We start from the raw sequence: 18449 nt of genomic DNA, 5'->3' as shown, positions 1-18449 counted from the left end.
CTGCTTCCCGACCGTAAATGCTACATGACCAGCTGCTTTAAGCTCTGGCCATCTTTACTTTCCCACCATGATGGACTGTGTCCTCACACTGTGAGCTAAGAAAGCCTCCTTCCCTTAAATTGCTTTTTTGAGTATTTTGTCTCATTAATGGGTAAATAAATCCACATCTGTCGGGCAAGCTAGGTTAGGAATGGCTGTTTACCAGCTTCCTCACTGAGGTTGGCCACCTGGCACTGCAGAAGCTCATGGATGCTGGCAGGACCGTGTTCTTGCTGTATGTGACATCTCCTTCCTTTCCACAGGGGGATTTTTGCTTTCTTAGGATCATGCCACATTCTCAAGATTCGGCAAAGAGAGTATTGTACTTCCCAGCATCCATCATGCTAAGAAAGCTAGCATTTGGGGAACTCCTAAAAGCTGTTCTTATTTTGGTTATCAGAATGAGTTCCATGATGTTCCTCTGTCAATTTCTAAGCTTTTATTTGTTTGTTTGTTTGCTTGCTTGCTTCCTCCTCCTCTCCCTTCCCTCCTCTTCTTCCTCCCCTTCCCTCTTCCTCCTCTTCCTCTTCTTCTTCTCCTCTCCTCCTCCTCCTTTTCCTCCTTCTCCATCCAACTCTGCCTAACGAGGGACAAGCCATCGTTACAGTTTGCCAGATGAAACACAGCTCCAACTTTACCAGACTGTGGTGTATCAAGAGCAAATGACACAAAATATTCCCCTGGTCCTGGCAGTTCCCTGTAAAGAGAAGTTACAGATGGAAAATAGAGTTAAATGGAACTCTATTAGTAGACACGAAAGGCATGTTAGGAACTAGGTGTTGTGTTATAAGCATGTGATCCAGTGCATGAGAGGCTGAGGCAGAAGGATCACCATGAGTTCTAGGCCCGCCTGCATCACACAATATGCTTGAGGACAGCCTGAGCTAGCTACCCTGTATGATTCCATCTCAAAAGGAAGCAAATGACAACAACAACAACAACAACAAAAGCAAAGCAAAACTACCAACCCCAAACAAAAGGCACAAAAGACAGGCTACACATTTAATACTGACCAAACAAAATTTGGGCTGTAAAGTCAGTAATTTAATGGTGAGCTTTTCAGACCTGAAGGGAAGTAGAATGGAAAATAACATGAAGATCATGTAAGCGAAGTAGAAATACTGCCTTTAAACTGGCTGAGCGGCTCTCTTCTCCAGCTGAGCAAGATGCCCAAAGGAAAGAAGGCCAAGGGGAAGAAGGTGGCCCTGCCCCCACCGTTGTGAAGAAACAGGAGGCCAAAAAGGTGGTCAATCCTTTGTCTGAGAAAAAGCCCAAGAACTTTGGCATTGGACAGGACATCCAGCTCAAAAGAGATCTCACACACTTTGTCAAATGGCCCCACTTACATCAGGCTGCAGCGGCAAAGGGGCATCCTCTATAAGCGGCTCAAAGTACCTCCTGCCATTAACCAGTTCTCCCAGGCCCTGGACAGGCAAATGGCTACTCAGAGGCTTAAGTTTGCCCACAGATACAGACCAGAGACAAAGCAGGAGAAGAAGCAAAGGCTTCTGGCTGGTGGTGAGAAGAAAGCTGTTGGCAAAGGGGACGCCCCAGCTAAGAGATTGCCTGTCTTCTGAGCAGTCACCACTTTGGTAGAGAACAAGAGGGCTTTGCTGGTGGTGACTGCCCATGATGTAGACCCCATTGAGCTGGTGGTTTTCAAGTCGAAAGACGGGGGCCCCTACTGTATCAACAAGGGAAAGCCCAGACTGGAGCACCTGGTCCATAGGAAGACATACATCACTGTGCACCACTGTTCCCTTTACACAGGTTAACTCACAAGACAAGGGAGCTCTGGATAAGTTGGTGGAAGCTATTAGGACCAATCACCACGCCAAATATGATGAGATGTGCCACCACTGGGGAGGTGTGTTAGTTAGCTTTCCATTGCTGAGAAAAAGCACCATGACCAAGGCATCTCTTATAAAGGAAAATGTTTAATTGGGACTGGCTTACAGTTTCAGAGATTCAGTCTGTTATCATCATGATGGGAAGCATGGTAGCAGACAGACACATGGTGCTGGAGGAGCAGAGAGTTCTACATCTTGATTCAAAGGCAGCCAGGAAAGAGGCTCTCAAAGTCCACCCCCACAGCAACACACTTCTTCCAACAAGGCCACACCTCCTAATAATACTACTTCCCATGGACCAAACATATTCTTTTTTGTTTTGTTGTTAGTGTTTTGTGTGCGTGTGTGTGTGTGTGTATGTGTGTGTGCATAAAGACAAACAGGAGAAAAAATATTCCATTTTTTTCAGATTCTTTGTTGTCCCCAAGAAACAAGTTTGAGTCAAAGTAGCCCAGCACTGTCCAATAGAACTTTGTGCCATGGTGGAAGTGTCCTCTAAAGTCCCACAAGCAGCCCCAGGAGTGCTTGAAATGTAATTAGTGTAACTGAGAAACAGTTTTTCATCCACTTTAAATGGCAAAAGCCATGTGTCCTATGAATAGTCTTGGACAGTACAGGTCTAGACCAGCAGTGGTTCTCAATTAGGAGCAATTACATGACATCTGTCAGCATCTGGAAACAATCTGGGTTATCCTAGCTCATCGGGGGAGGAAGGGAGGCGCTTCTGTCAGCTGAACCTAAACATCCTTCTCTATAAAGAACAGCCTCTGCAGTAAGAAATTCCTCTGCCTGAACTGTCAACAATGCTGAGGTGGAAGAACCCTGGCCTGGACCATCCCATTCCTGGCCCTGACCAAGGACAGAAGAACCTGCATACCAGGAACTGGGATCAGCCCTGGGACGCGCCCTCCCTGCGCCCCTCCCCCGGCCCCACCAGTCAAACAGGCACTTACTGCACTGATGTACTGAGCTAGTGCAGCACAGGCTACAGGCCAGACAGCTCCTCAGGGAGGAGCTACCTACACTCCCTCTGTCTAGGCATCAAGTATCCCTGAGAGAGGATGAGAAGTTGGTTGAGGGAGAACAGGTCCGGGCAGACTTCTCACTCTACGACTCTGGCCTCACAAGATAGCAGCTGCTTCCATCTTCCTCATGGGCAAAGGCGATACCTCGTCTTCCTCTGACAGCTTCTTTCACTGGTGTCTGGCCCAAACAGGGCTCCAGCCCCTGCCAGCTCCGGGAACTAAGGAATGAAGCTGCAGGGTTCCTCTCAGCCGGTTCCAGCTGGGGCCTTGGAGTTAGAGAACATCTAGCATCGTCTGATGACTTCCAAGGAGGTGGTGGTCGGAGCTCCCCAGAAATGACACATCTGGGGTGTCCCACAACTCTGACTCAGGTGGTGGGAGCGGCACATGGAAGGGAGAACCAGGCAACAGCCCTGCACAATGTGTGAGGTGGGGAGCCAGGCCTGGAGGGGGCCAGGCAGGGTTGCAGGCAGCCTCCAATTCACATGGTGAAGCCACCTGAAGGCTTGTGGGGCTAGTGCTCCCAGAGGACAGGCTAACAGGGCAAAGACGTCCATCTCGGGGAAGTTGACAAGCTTGGCGGGTGTGGGCTTCTCCAGGGCTAACACATAGCTACGTTTTCCAGCAGCTTCAGTCAGTTTCTGCAAGTGTGCCAGTGCCTCATGGTGTCCAGTCACACCTAATATGCCCGCCAGCAGCCCTCCCACACGGGCATCTCAGGCCTTCTCTACAAAATACAGTCTTCATGCTCTTAGTCTCCCAGCCTCGGCATCCTGGTCTTGGGTCTGGCCAAGCCTATTCTAACTTTCACAGGATGCAGTGTCCTGGGTCCTAAATCTGTGACTGGGAAAGACAAAGGCTAAAGAATTCACCACTAAACTTGGACAAATGTATACTGTTAAGATTTCTGTATATAAATATAATTACAAAAACCCAAACAAACAAAATTTAAAAATACAAAAAAAAAATAAAATAAAAAGGTTGTAAGTACTGGTACAAGCTATACATTTGTAACCAGCAAGGAAAACATGCAAAATATCTTAGGCAAAGTACCTCAAACTTCATGGTTAGAGGCCGCATTGCCATTGACAGTTCAGCCTGAGCACCCACTGGCATTTTTGTTCTTCATATCATAAGCCTACCCCCTCAACGTAGACTAGAACTGAAGGATGACATTTCCTGGCTGTTCTTTCTTTTAGACCGTAAGAGGAGTGTGAGCATTGGTGTTCCTGGCACAGACCTGGGCAATGGAATGGCCACATGACCTTTTGCTCAGCTGTGTGGGTTTCTGCTTCCTCGATGGACCATGTGTTTCTAGACTTGTTACTGGAAGTTGGAAGTAGAAAAAGTTCTCAAGCCTTTTCAAATGTTCTGAAATCTACCTACTACCTATAATAAAACCTTTCTTTCTGTCCTGTACAAGCCAGAAATTGTCTCAGATTCCTTTTTGTGTGTGATTCATCCTTAGAAAAAGTTTAATAGTGTTGCCTCACTTAAAAAAAATTATAGGTATTTATAAATTTCAGTGGGGAATTGTTTTCCTTAAGCAACATTTCATTCAATGAAGACTGACATCAATGTTCCCTCAAATTTACCCTCTTAAGTTGAGATGAAAAACTGAAAATAAATCAATACACTAATAAATAATTAATGGTGTTCATAGGCTCTTAGAGTACATTATAACCTTATCTATATAGACATATGTATAATTATGAAGGTATTTAATTTCTGAAATGAAGGTATTAAATTTTTATATTCTGAAAAATAATTTCTTTCTAACAGATATATTGGAATACCTGAATATAGAGGTTCAATAGGAAAAAAATAAGGAAATTCCATTCACAGGTGCTTCAAATGTGCCAGAGCATATAGCAAATGTTTAAATCTGAGCAATACACTGAGTATTGGTGCTTTTCACATTGCTAAGTAGGATGCTGAAGAAGATTCAGGAGTTGCAATGTAAAGTGGGGCACGGTCCGTGTGAATATTTTATGGCTTATTGTATAGATGATGGAGTCTTAAATTTTAATGCTGCAGAGGGAAGGGGCAGCTCTGCCATCCTTGTGTTGGTGAGAGGTAGGGGAGGCCACTGATCCAATTAGCATTAATGGGCATCTGGCTCCCAAGTGATGCACTTCAAAACCTGGCTGAGAGTGACTGGCCCTCTTCCACACTTTCACAATGTGAAGGAGAGACAACAGGATGCAGAATAATCCTCCTGTCTTCTGTAGGATGCTTTTAGGCGAACTGAATCCAGAAACCCAGACTCTTCCATGGAGTCCTGCTACCCAGGGATTAGGCCTTCCTCTGTAGTCCAGCTTGACACACACTCTACTTTTTCACAGTCCCTCATTCTTGGCCGTGTTCACCTGATTCCACAGTGGGTCTGTTTCCTCCTTTTTAGTTCATAAAACCAAACATTGAGGATCATTCTCTAAGGCAGCAGCTACTTCTACAACTTGAAGATATTTATGTTCAATCCCGTGGAGTTTAAATTTGATACCTAGAGATCCTCAAAGGGCTCTGCATCTTACCACAAAATACTTGCATAAAAAGTCTTGTTTATCAGATGGGCAGTGGTGGCACATGCTTTTAATCCTAGCACTTGGGAAGTAGAGGCAGGAGGATTTCTGAGTTTGAGACGAGCTTGGTCTACAGAGTGAGTTCCAGGACAGCCAGGGCTACACAGAGAAACCCTGTCTCGAAAAACCAAACCAAAAAAAAAAAAAAAAAAAAAAAAAAAAAAAAAAAAAAAAAAAAAAAAAAAAAAAAAAAAAAAAGTCTTGTTTATGGCTTCTATATTCGCAGTAACAAGGAAGTGCAGTCAGTGTAGATGTCCATCCGTGCACTGGCAAGTGCATCAGGAAAACTCAGTACATATACAAAACAGAATTTTACTCAGCTGTGAAGAAAAACAGTTTATGAAAATTTCAGAAAAATAGATGGATCTGGGAAATGCTATATGAAGTGGGATGACTCAAACTAAAAGACAGAAACTGCTTGTTCTCTCTCAAGTACAGGTGCTGGTTTGATACATGTGTATATATGTGTAAATGTGGGTAAAGCTTAGAAATTAGAAATAAGACAAAGAAATGGTAAAAGAATAAAGTAGAGGTGTTGATGGGTTGGGGCAAAGGGACATATTAATATGATACTGGAAAGGAGATTGGTTGGGGAGAGCTCAAGGTGGGGTGGAGAGAGGAAGGGGGAGGTGGGAGGAGAACCGACTAAAATAAACTGGCTAAAAATGCTACAATGACACCTAACCCTCTGTGTATATAGTAACACTGTTAAAACTTAACACTGAGAAGCCAGCTCTTCATATTTTATTCCTAGGATTCTCCTGGGCAAAGTCAGTGAAAATGACACTGTAGCTTTTTGATCTTATATGTTCTCCGTTGAAATGAGCCATGTAGCTTGATCCTATTCATTCAGCCCATTCCTTTACATTATTATGCCATGCCATTTTCATCCATAGGAGACCTAGGTACACTCTTGTGTCTCCTATGGGTCTCCTGTGCGCCTATACTTTTTGCTATATGTACCAAAAGTCCCAGGGCATTGGCCGTTCTTTCACCTGGCCCAAGTGCACCCGATAATCCAGAGATGACAGTGCATTGTGATGTTTTCACTGTGGCTGGGCTCCTTCCAGTAAGCACCCTTGTTTACTGGTTGCTATCAAAGCAACGGACTTCTGAGCTCAGGAGACTACCCCACTGTACATGCTCCGACCCTCCCCTTGGCCTCGTGGGACACGGAACCAATGAGATCATTCTTATGCATGTTCTGGTCGCACACCCACTCCTCCCGTGGCTGACACAGTTCTTGGTTTCTCCTTTAGAAGCATGGAGCAGGGCTGGACTTAATTTCTTCGCTTCTGCAGTTATTTTGATGGAGTTTGCCTGCTGCTAACTTTCCTTCCCAGTGTCAGCTGTATCGAATTGGGATTGAAAATATACTCCTAACTCCTTATATTTGTTTCAAGAACACGAGCCATTGTCAGATGTTTCAGATCCGACCTTCCACCATGCCAGTAATGTTTGTAAATGCAGTTTCATTCCCACTTTACAAATGGAGACTTCCACATGGAGGTTGTCTTCCCAGCGGTCATTTCACTAGGTCACACAGATGGAGAGCCAGCATTCACGGGTGGTGCAGGAATGGTTGTATCTGCCCCATGTTCTGTTGATGCTCCTGGTCTCACTCATTCTCTGGACGCTATGTAGTTACCTGAGGATATGGAAATTATAATTGCAGCTCTTTTTTTTTTGGAAAGGAATAAATCAACCAAGTAGAAACAAAAAGAGCTATACAAAGAATCAACAAAACCAGGAGCTTGGTTCTTTGAGAAAATCAACAAGATAGATAAACCTTTAGCCAGGCTAACTATAGGGCACAGAGACAGTATCCAAATTCATAAAATCAGAAATGAAAAGGGAGACATAACAACAAAATGTATATTAAAATAACTATTCTGCTTGTTGAATATTAACAGTTGAAAATATTAAAATCATGTTCTACAAACATAAAAAAAGATAAAGCAAATATTATCAAAAAAGAAAAAGAAAAAGAAAAAGAAAAAGAAGAGGAATATTCTGGGTAACATAGTTACTGAGACTCTGAAATTTTGCAGGTAACCTTGCCCTCCAGTAGAACACATGTTTTGTTCCAGGCTTCAACAGAAATAAAACTTAAATGAGAAAAATAAAATCAGAGATAACCGATTTTCAACCACCCAAAGTGGTGTTTCTCAAAGATAGTCTCATCAAAAGGATCTGGAGCATCCTAAAAAAAAAAAAAAAATCCTGATTCAATCTTAGCTACTTAATCAGAGCTTTCAGGGTGGAAAGGAATGTTATAGTTCTGATTGAATGTGCCAGATGACTTTTTCTATCTCTTAAAACTTGCATGTTCTATGGTCAGAGATATGCTGTGGTCATAAACCACAAATGGACCAACCAGCATCCTCTGCCTAAATATCTCCAAACAGAAGTGGCAGACTTAGAAAGCTGTCTCTAAAGATATTCACATACATACATATACACATACATACTGCATACATACACAGTACAAACACACACATGCCAGCAGCATATTTATCCAAAGACTTTGCCTTAAGCAAATGGAGAAGTAGTGGTTTAAATGCAGGTTTCTTGCCTGCATTTGTGAAATAACAAGGCTCACATAGAAAGACATTTCTCTTCTTGTGTAACACCTCCTTCTGTGCATACTGACAAGGACTTGGAGCCTGCGCCATTCCATACCCTGACACTCCAGCACAGAGTCAGGTGTCTGCTGCCCTGCCCATGGGATCTGCACAGAACACTGTTAACCGCTTCTGAGCAAAAGTGGATTTCTTTACATAAAAAAAAAAAAAAAAAAAAAAAAGACAGGTTTGAATTTTCATCCATCACCGGTGACTTTTACGAGTCTCTTTCTTTCAAGAGAAATGCTTTTGAATTTCTTCTCTCCAGGTTAGAAGTTGAAAGCATAGTTGTAAGACAAGGATATATTCCACTTGAATGCTACTTGGTCCTTGAAGGACATTTAAAGATCAACCTAGTAATATAAGCATGAACAAAAATGTCAACTCTTTTTGATATCTTAAATGGGTTTGAAAGTGGCTTATAGGGGGAAGCATTGTCTCATTTTCTCAGTCTCTTATCATTTTTAAAAGGTTTATTTTTATTTATGTGTCTGTGTGCATCCATGCGTATGCATGTGTATATGTGTGTGCACATGTGCACCCACGTGTGGGTACCCTGGGAAGCCAAAGAGGGTGCCAGTTCTTCTGGAGCAGAAGTTACAGATGGTAGTAGTGTACTGCCGGGTGTAGGTGCTAGGAACTGAACTTGGGTCCCCTGGAAGTGCAACAAGCACTCTTAATTGGTAGGTCATTTCTATCACCCCTCCTTATAATTTTTATTTTTTTAAATAGACATGATGCAGTGGATATGGTAGGACCTCTTTTTGATTCTTTAGAGAAACTCTATACTTCCAAGGGATTTTTTATTTTTGGTCTTGGATAAATTTTAGGCTAAGAAAGTAGCTTGTCTTCAAGCTTCAACTGATTTCTATTTTGAGCCAAGCCCAGATTGAATTTGGAGATCCTTGAATCCAGATGTCCTTACTTGGGAAAGTGGGGGGAAGTGTTTGCTGAGCTTGGTTTTGAAATACAGTAGAATCTTCTGAAAAAAGTATATATACGTATGAAATAAATATAAATAACGGGGAGACTAACCCCAATTAGACATCTGTTGCCACCAAATGAAACCTCCAATTCCAGGGATGTGTTACATTTAAACAAGTCATTGGCCCCATGGATACTCTCAAACAACCCAGGCTGTTGCCAAGGCTACTGATTGTCCTCCACAAACTCATACTAAAGCTCTATTGTTGAAGACAACACCTACGCAACTCACTGAACAAGGAGAAACTGAGCTAGTGCCCACCTAGAACCATCACTCCTACTGACTACTCTTCGTGGTCTGGAAGGTATTCTGCACACTGGGTTGGTAAACACCAACCCAGCTACAAACCCTGTGATCTACAGTGGTGAGCTGCCTGCAAGATGTACTAGTACAACAGTAGCATAAAAGCTGTGGGAGTAACCAACTATTATCTGGTTGTAGTTAAGGGCCACTCCATGGGATAGAACCCATGCCTGACACTGCCAGGTGGCCAAGAACCTGAGATTAGCTAGACCACAAACTTAGGGGAAAGTGAAATACTACTGATCGGCTAAAGGAACATAGCAAGGAGATGGAAACAAATACAGAGATCCACAACTGGACAATGTACAGACAGTGAGAGCCCTTGGAACCCTCAGTCCTAAATGGGATGTCTCCATCAAATCCCTTCACCCTGTCAACTCTGCAGAAGAGGAGGAGAAGAAAAGATTGTAAGAGGCAGAGGGGCTGGAAGACACCCAGAAAATAAGGCCTTCTAACTCAGCGGTGTAGTTTTAAGTGTTTCAGGGTCTACTTTTAATGATGGTTCTTAAACGCTTTAACCTCCCCTGTAACCCATCACCCACCAGAGGTAGTGGAAAAGGAAGGATACGAGGGAATTGGACCTATTTAGAAATGGTGTTTTGGAGCAACTCTCATCTGTGTTGTCTGGAAATCGGCAGTTCAGCTCACAGGTCATCAGCGGCAGCTCAATCCACTCTCAAACACTTCAAGGATACACTAGCGGCCCAGTCCAGTAGAGTCTAGCCAGCACCAGCAGTGGCATGACCTAGTAGGAACAGCTAGGCCTCAGCCTCTACACGAGTCTGAAGGAGGGACTGGGAGAGATGCCAGGAGAAGTTCTCAGCTGTGCCTTTCTCAGCAAAGTGAAGATCAGCTTGAGACCAACAAGCATTGTATAGGCAGCTCTATAAGCAAGCCAAGCTCAGCCTCTGTCCCATGTCCTCCTCAGTAGGTGCATCTGTCTCAGCTGATGTGCCTCTGCCAATCAGCCTGAGTCCACAGAAGTGGCAAGAAGCCACAGCACACCACCAGAAGGTTTTTGGTGTGTTTCTGTCTATGGAGTCCCGACAAATGCAGCTCAACTACACAATGTAAGGTGGACCAATACATACGTTGTCAGTGAAGAATCCTCCATCACATATTCTTTCACATGCTTGCTTTAGCAGAGCATCCTTTCACCTGTGTCTGCTTCAGCCAAACATTCCTTCACAAATCTGCCTTAGCTTTTCACCGTGACTACATCAGCTAAACGTTTCTTCATGTGTTTGCCCCAGCAAAACACCATCCAACCAACTTTTCTTTTTTTTTTTTGACAGCTTTGATATTTCTTAAGGCTATGTTTTTATTTAATGAGATATTACAGAAATACTGGTGTATTTCCCATTCATTCATTCAACACTATCATCCACAATATTTTAGCAGTAGGTAAATATTTAACAATGAGTATATAGCATGGGTAATTTTTCCAACGTGAAGCTGATATCCACAAAGTTGGACATACTGTCCACAGTGAATGTACAATTGACTTTGAAACTCAGTCTCGCTGGGAAGTAATTATGGAGCCCAAGTCTGTTGAAGAATGCATAAATCAACTTGTGCCTCATAGCTGTGAGATTTCAAAATGGTGACACTACACCTGAATAAAGAAGGTTCTTAAAAGTAAAGAGTTGAACATCAATGTTTAAGTCCAAAAAAATACATCCAATTTATACAAAACTAACAGAAAACTCTCAATATGCACAGTGTATATCCTAATCAAAATATCAAATCAATTATAACAAAAACCAAGTGAATAAATTTATATGTAACAAATAGATAACACAACTTCAAATGAAAACAAGGAGAACCAGATAACAAAATTGATCAAAACTCAAACCGAAATCTAAACACAAGAATTGTGGTAAGCAGCATTCTTTGGCTGCTCTTTTTGCAGCACAGACTCACAGCCTGTGGCTTTCCTTTGCATCATACTTGAAAAGTAATTGGTGATGTAAAAAATCTTTACAAGGGAAATTTATGCATATCTCCTTTTGGAGTTTGTTTTTGAATGATAAGTCCTCCCAAATAAACAGAACACATGTTATAGTTTTGGCTCAAAATCTTTGCAATTTTCTTGACAGATCTTCATGTAATTATTCCTGATGATTCATCAGGACAAGGAAATATTTCCCAGAGCTCTTAATGTATCTCAGAATTTCTCTGAATCCCTCTAAATGTGCACTCTTCCTGGGCCAGAGGCTAGATGGAATTAAGGTGTATTCACACCTAGGAAACCAAAGGAAATGAAGAAAATGCAGCCCATGATAGGCATGAGTATTAGGAAAGAGAGGCAACAGTGGTGTATTTGCTGGGCACACTCAGTGATCTTCCTACAGCAGTTCTCTACAAGGGAGATCATATTCTGGTGTATTCCATGTTCCAGTTTCTGCAGGAGTGTTTCACACTGCTGCTGCTTGTCTCTTGGGACATTAATGTTCTTGCTTGCCTCCTCACAGAACCTCTTTTCTTCCTCATAGGATGCTTGCAATTCAGCCTGCTCCACCATCAGCATTCTGTTCTCATTCATCAGTATCCATATGTTTTCATTTAATTCAGCTAATTGCTGCAGGAGGTGGTTGTACCTGATGCTGTAGGAATAATTATCTTCTATCAGCTCCTTGTACTTCTCTCTGGCATCATGTACTGACTGGGTCACTTTCTTTATATCCAACATTGTCCTCTCATGTCGTGATTTAATGATGGTGAATTCAACATTCATACTGTAGTTCAAATTGTTATATATGTAAAGATTCAGGATTCGACACAGTTCATCCCTCTCATAACTGATCTTCCTGATATCAAATTTCAGTTCTTCTAATTTATTCATATTCTTCATCTGATTCGTGGTGTTGGAATTTTTAGAAGATGTTTTCTTCTCAGACCTGTGCCTTCTCCAGAAGGATTTCATTCTTCCTTTTTCACAGGAAAGTTTTCCATCTTCTCTTTGCCTTTGTCTGGTATCCTCTTGATCTCCATTCTCTTTCTGAAATAGCCTTCCAAAGCAACAGATTTCTCTCTACTTCATTAGCAGTCAATTATTTTGGATGGAGAGCATTGGTTAGGAACCTGGCTAACTGATGTTGATGTTGCTGTTTCCTTGTTGCTGTTGTTTTGTTTTATTTTCTACCTCTGATTGCCTTTGTTGGCTTTGAGCATCCTGCCATCCCAAGGAGACTTCCATTCTCCCTCTGCCTCTCCTCCACTTCCATCAGAATCCTCCCAACTTTTCAAAGAGCCCTTAAGGTTCTACTTCACAGCAGGACTGATGCAACATGTGAGCTCACATGTGGCAGCATGCACAGAGCCTACAGGGTGTCTTAGGGTTTTACTGCTGTGAACAGAAACCACGACCAAGGCAACTCTTATAAGGATGACATATAACTGGGGCTGGCTTACAGGTTCAGAGGTTCAGAGGTTCAGTCCATTATCATCAAGGTGGGAGCATGGCAGCATCCAGGCTGGCATGGGACTGGAGGAGCTGAGAGTTCCACCTCTTGTTCTGAGGGCCACTAGGGGAAGACTCATTTCCAGGCAGCTAGGATGAGGGTCTTAAAGCCCATGCCCACAGTGACACAATTCCTCCAAAAGGCCACACCTCCTAAAGTGCCAGTCCCTGAGCCAAGCATACACAAACCATCACAAGGGGTCTGGGATGGATGGGGTCCTAGTGCTGAGAGAGGAAACAGATGTAAACCCCATCCCTTAACAGAGGCTGTCTCCACAAGGTAAGTGTCACAAAGAAGAACTGAGTGTTCTCCAAAGGAGTCTCACACTTAAGGGCAGGCCATGTCCAGCAGTAGATGACCGACATACGATGAACTCAGTGTTTTTTGCCTCACAGTACTTGGTTTCCAATTTTGCTTTTGTGAGTTTTCTGTGTGTGCCAATACATGTTTGTTGTGCTTTTTTTTTGGCTATTTCTTATTCTGTTTGCTTGTTTTGTCTATTTCTGGCTTGTTTTCATATTTCAACTATTATTATTACTACTAAGTTTAGATGCCTGTTTGTATTCTAATGAGAGTCAGAAAGATTTGGTATGTATTTGGGTGTGGGGGAAAGTGAGGAGACTGGGAATAGTTGGGGGAGGGAAAATCATAATCTGAAGATATTGTATGAAAAAAATTATTTTCAATAAAGATAGGTAGATAAACAAATTAATAAGTAAATAATCTTAAAACAACAACAAAAGAAATGTCAGTTGAGGTGAGATTTGATATCAATCAGGCTGGACTTATCTTCAAGCCAAAAATGCATTAAGAATGAATACTATGAAATTTCAGGATAAATAATGTTACCTCTTCATGCTGTGTGCTGACAGACAGTATAGCCTTAATTGGGCAACACACTGTCACCACCCACAAGAAGTTCTCTAGGACTAAATGAAATCTGCTAGTTAGACCACATACTAATCTACTAACAGAAGAAAATGGAATTGGCAACAGTGACTGTCGTTGATGATGATTATATAAAAATAATGACTTCCTGTTTGTGGCAAACATATGTCCTTTAAATAAACAATTACTATGTGTTCACTATTTACTAATTTAGTAACAATCCTAATTTTTAAAAATGTCAAGTGAGAATAAAAGCTGTGTTGCTTAGGAAACCAGTGACTGGTTCACTGCTGTCTGTGACATTAGGTTAAAATTCCTGTTTCCTGGCCATGCTGAGAGGCTCCTGCAAGTCAGTGACCGGGCAAGGACTGTGAGCCGAGCTGGTGTGTGGCAGCCACTGTGCATCTAGCAGAAAGCAGAGTTCATTTGTCTTATTTGGGAGAGCGATTAGAAGCATTTAACAGTTTTTTTTTATTTTAAATATCAGGCATGGAGATGCACTGTAATCCTCTTTTTATTTAAAAATACAACTTCTAAATCTCATGGGGCACAGTCTTAGTTTTGAGGATCGCACTGATCTAACGGGAGCTACTGTGGGCTGGGTTTTTGTTTTGTTTTTGTTTATTACTGAAGATAAATGGTTTTCTGCCGCTATTGAGGCCACACATCCTTATTCTGGCTTATAAATCCTTATGTGCTGGTTATGGAGGGATTGCTTAGTTGATCCCCTGGGAAGGCTGAAGTGAAAGCATTGATTAGACTGTTTTGGGCTGAGAGCCCTGCTCAGCTATTCAGCTGCCAGGAAATTCTGTTCCATCATTAGGGTGACTAGAGGCAGCAGAACTTTACTTGGAGATAGTTATTGGTAGCTAGCGGCTGGGTCAGACGTTCCACCTGCTGGCTATTCCTGGGGAATGTTGCTGAGCTGTTCTGGAAGTAAAGAAGTGCGTTGGAATCTATATTTGACTTAGAAGATTTTAAGTGGATATGTTTGTCAATACTTATTGAATAAAGCGTGTGAGGTTTTCTGTACATGAATCATCCCATGATGGGCTCCCCAGATGTGGAGCAAGATAGACTGTAATATGATTTGAAAATGTCAGTTCTGGACCGCTTTAGTATTGATGGGCATCAGCCTAGTAGTCATGTGCCATGGCTCCCTCACCAAGCCATCACCATGGGAACCTGATGGATGGAAACTGTTAGATCCGTGTTTAGGGCCACCCTTCAAAGGGCCTATGAAGGAAGACGCGTCAGAAGCACAGTGATGTATAGGATGTGGTTTTCATTTTAAATATTATATTTGATTTATTATTAATGGACTAAAAATGAAAGGTAAGCTCCATTAACCCAGTGACCTTGATCCCCCCCCCAAGCAAGATAATTGCATTCTAATGGAAATATAGGGCCTCTAAGTATTATAAACACAACACCCTGAACACATGAGGTGGTTCGCTTCAGACTCTGAAAGCATCCAATGGACTTAGCACAAATTTATAAGAAGTATACATTTCTTCACAAAAGAGGAGAGAAAAGAAATCACTCATAGATCAGACAAGAGAATGCTCTCATCATATATCCCTGGGAAGCCTGGAACTCTCTATAAACACCAGGCTGGCCTTGAACTCACAGATTATATTTGTTTCTGCCTCCTAGGTGTCCAGATGGAAGGTGTGTGCCACCAATCCCAGGCACACACCACGGTCTTTCAAAAGGTAGCAGTCACCACTTTGTCCAGACTAAGAACACCAGCTCAGAAGCATCACTGGGATGTCTTAATCACTGCAGTGTTGATATTTGTGAGCACTGTGAACATTAAGGGGAAGCTCGTGGGCTCCCACTCGTACCTCTCTTTATATCGTCCTATGGCTGGATTACATCATCTGGTTCCTAGGACAATAATTTTAAAACCTTGCTGGGATCCAGCAGAAGAATGAGGTGTCAGGTGGCTTACTAGAGATTAGGTACTCTGAGGTCACAGAGAAAACTTAAGGGGAGGTTGTCATTGATCCACACGTGGTAGTCCCAGCATCACTGGTATTCTCCAGGTGACCTTGGCCAGCAGGAGCCAAATGAGAATATGAACAGCATCCACTTCACAGGACCACATTTATTCTCATTCAGAAATGACATCTTTACTTTTCGGATTATATCCTTTCTATTCTTTGTGTGTGTGGCCATTTGTTTCATGACGTGATGTTGGAATCCTCTGGTGATTATTATTGTCTTAATTTTCTCATTTTTAATGTATGCAAACAAAAAAAGCTGTCATTCGTAAACCATATACCTCTGTATCAACGGGTTCTTTCTTTCTTTGTTTTGCTTTTTATCTTCTTAAAGAACTGGTTTGAAAACTCCAATATCTGGGTGGTGAGTGAGTGTTCTGTCAAGATGGTTTGTAAAGACTCACTGTTAGGAAATGGCTGGCCTGTCATTCATCTGTGCAGCCTTGTTTATCAAAACGGTGTTATTCCATCCTTAAGAGCATGGGCTGTGAACCCAGGTGGCCAGGGCTCAGATTTTAGTGCTGCCAAGTGACTAGAATGAGGTACTTTGTAGCCCTTTGGCATTCCACTTTCCTGGTCATCTAGGCATCAACAACAGCAGTACTAGTTAACAGAGGAGGGGCTAACAGTGACCATCAAGTGAATTGATATAGATAAGGCACTTGTAACAGTACCTGCCATACAAGATGTATGCTGGCACACATAGATGCTATAGTGATCACTTGTTCCTTTTTCCCATTGCTAATAGGACATTTATAACCCAACTTACCTGTAACTCTGTATCCATCCCAAGGTTGCCTGGGACATGATTTGGTAAAATTATACCACTAAGGTTTTCTATTTCCCTCTCTGTATTTTATTGCATGTCTTAAAAAAAAAACCATCTTTTTGAAATCCCATAAACATCTATGATTTAGGAAAGACATAAATTAACTTTTTGAAAGTTTTGGATCCTGCCGCCACAAGCCCTGGCATATGGGGTTTGAAGTATCAAACCCAAGCAGCTTCACCACCCACTACGTCAGGGTAGCTTTCATTGTACAACACAGTATCACCACCCACAGACTCAGAATGTTAGAACAGGGCATCTAAGTGAGGAGGTCATGAGACACAGTGGGACCCAGGGGGACCAGAGTCCGGGTAGAAGGCCCTCAGCAGAGCTGGGAGTGGGAGAAGGCTACAGGAACTCGTGGTCATGACTCACAGGGTGACACACTTATGATTTATTGAAGACTTTAAAATGAAAAGTGGCCGTGCTAAAGCTGAGGGTCGTACTTGCATTTTATAATCTAATCCTTGCGATATCCCTTTACATATCTCCCTGGCACAAATGAAAGGAGAATGTACTAGGAGATGTGATTTAACTTGTTCAAGGTCCTAAGAGCAATAAACTATACAACTGGGACTCACCCCCGTAGCACCGAACTCAAACCACCCTTAGCTACGGTTTTCTACCCGCTGGGCTATTCTCACTGGGTAATTCCATGAACATCTCCCGACAAGGTTCCAACATACCATATGACCAGCTGGATGTAACCAGCAAGCCAGCTGTAAAACTTCCAGACTTCCAGGCTAACACAAGAGGTGCCTTGATTCATCTGTGCCAGGACTTAGTATGGAGTGGCCCCACTGTAGTGTGGCACTGGAATATTTGGGCAAACCTCTCCACAGGCTGACTCACTGTCTTAGTCACAGACTTGTACATTCTGTACTTACAGTCTGGTTCAAGTACAGGCAGAAATGTTTACTTATTGTTGTAGGTACTTAAAAGTTTTCCATAATGAAAGGCAGGGTTGGCTACTGAGAAGAAAGCCATTGGCACTCCCATGTCACCGGGGACTTGGCAGCCAAACCCCTCTCTTTAAGCAGTGAGGGGAGTTAGTCAGAGGACACCAGGAAGCCTCAGATGTCAACAGCACTCTGTGTTTTGCAAAGTAGTTTCATGTAGGTGTGTCTATTGGAGGCAGGTGCTTTGTGTTGGCCAGGCCACAGAGGAGTTTCAGCGATGTTTGCCTTTAGTGGGTTCCAAGGACTGCCATAGAGTTTGAGTATAGTCACGGGAAAACATCCTTTTGCGTTTTGAACACCTTATTCACAGGTTGTCCCTAAGACTGAGTGGGGACCCATCAGCAGTCCTGGTGAAAGAGAGGGGGTAGTTTCCAGTGTTCATTTTCTGGCTTGTTTTGTTGTTTGCTTAGAAACTTGATAATTGAAAATATTTCAGCTTTCTTTTTAAATCTAGATTCCTGGAAAAGAGCATGCTGAGTCCTAGAAAGGAAATGGGCCTATGAGCCTTTTAACAGCCATTAAGTCTCAGTAGATCATTGCCTGTTATTAATCTGACCTACATGTTTTGTGAAAACTTGTCTCCAAAAAGTACATAAGAGGTGGAATGATCAGGAGATGGGCGGAGCTCATTGGTTCACGGTCTCCTTGCAGTCTACAGCCTGGTTTTCTTTCAAAAATATTGGGTTGTAACACTTCATTTCATCTAAGTAGTTAATTCAAGCTGGGAATTATATTATATAAATGTAGTATTATATAAATTTGCTATATTGATATAGTATATATTATATATAATATAGTATAATATATAAACATAGTATATAAATATAGTATATTTTTAACTGATTTAAATATAGTATATTATATAAACCTGCTATATTAATATAATATATAATAT

At 42.2% G+C, this 18449-nt stretch overlaps 1 protein-coding gene and 2 pseudogenes across 1 annotated transcript in view; 1 reads left to right on the top strand and 2 right to left on the bottom strand.

Annotated features, from left to right (window-relative positions):
- Positions 1–1205: 1205 nt before the first annotated feature.
- LOC116104564 lies at positions 1206–2329 on the top strand (annotated as a pseudogene).
- A 667-nt stretch (positions 2330–2996) lies between these two features.
- On the bottom strand, positions 2997–3994 carry LOC116104563 (annotated as a pseudogene).
- A 7641-nt stretch (positions 3995–11635) lies between these two features.
- LOC116104562 overlaps positions 11636–18449 on the bottom strand; it is a 26981-nt gene continuing 20167 nt past the window's right edge. Inside the window, exon 2 of the mRNA XM_031391085.1 lies at positions 11636–12419. Coding sequence (XP_031246945.1) covers positions 11636–12419 — 784 coding nt within the window. The remainder of the gene's footprint in view (positions 12420–18449) is intronic.

Source organism: Mastomys coucha, unplaced genomic scaffold (genome assembly GCF_008632895.1).
Source record: "Mastomys coucha isolate ucsf_1 unplaced genomic scaffold, UCSF_Mcou_1 pScaffold22, whole genome shotgun sequence".
Taxonomy (NCBI): Eukaryota; Metazoa; Chordata; class Mammalia; order Rodentia; family Muridae; genus Mastomys; species Mastomys coucha.
This window is presented reverse-complemented; position numbering and strand designations above follow the sequence as displayed.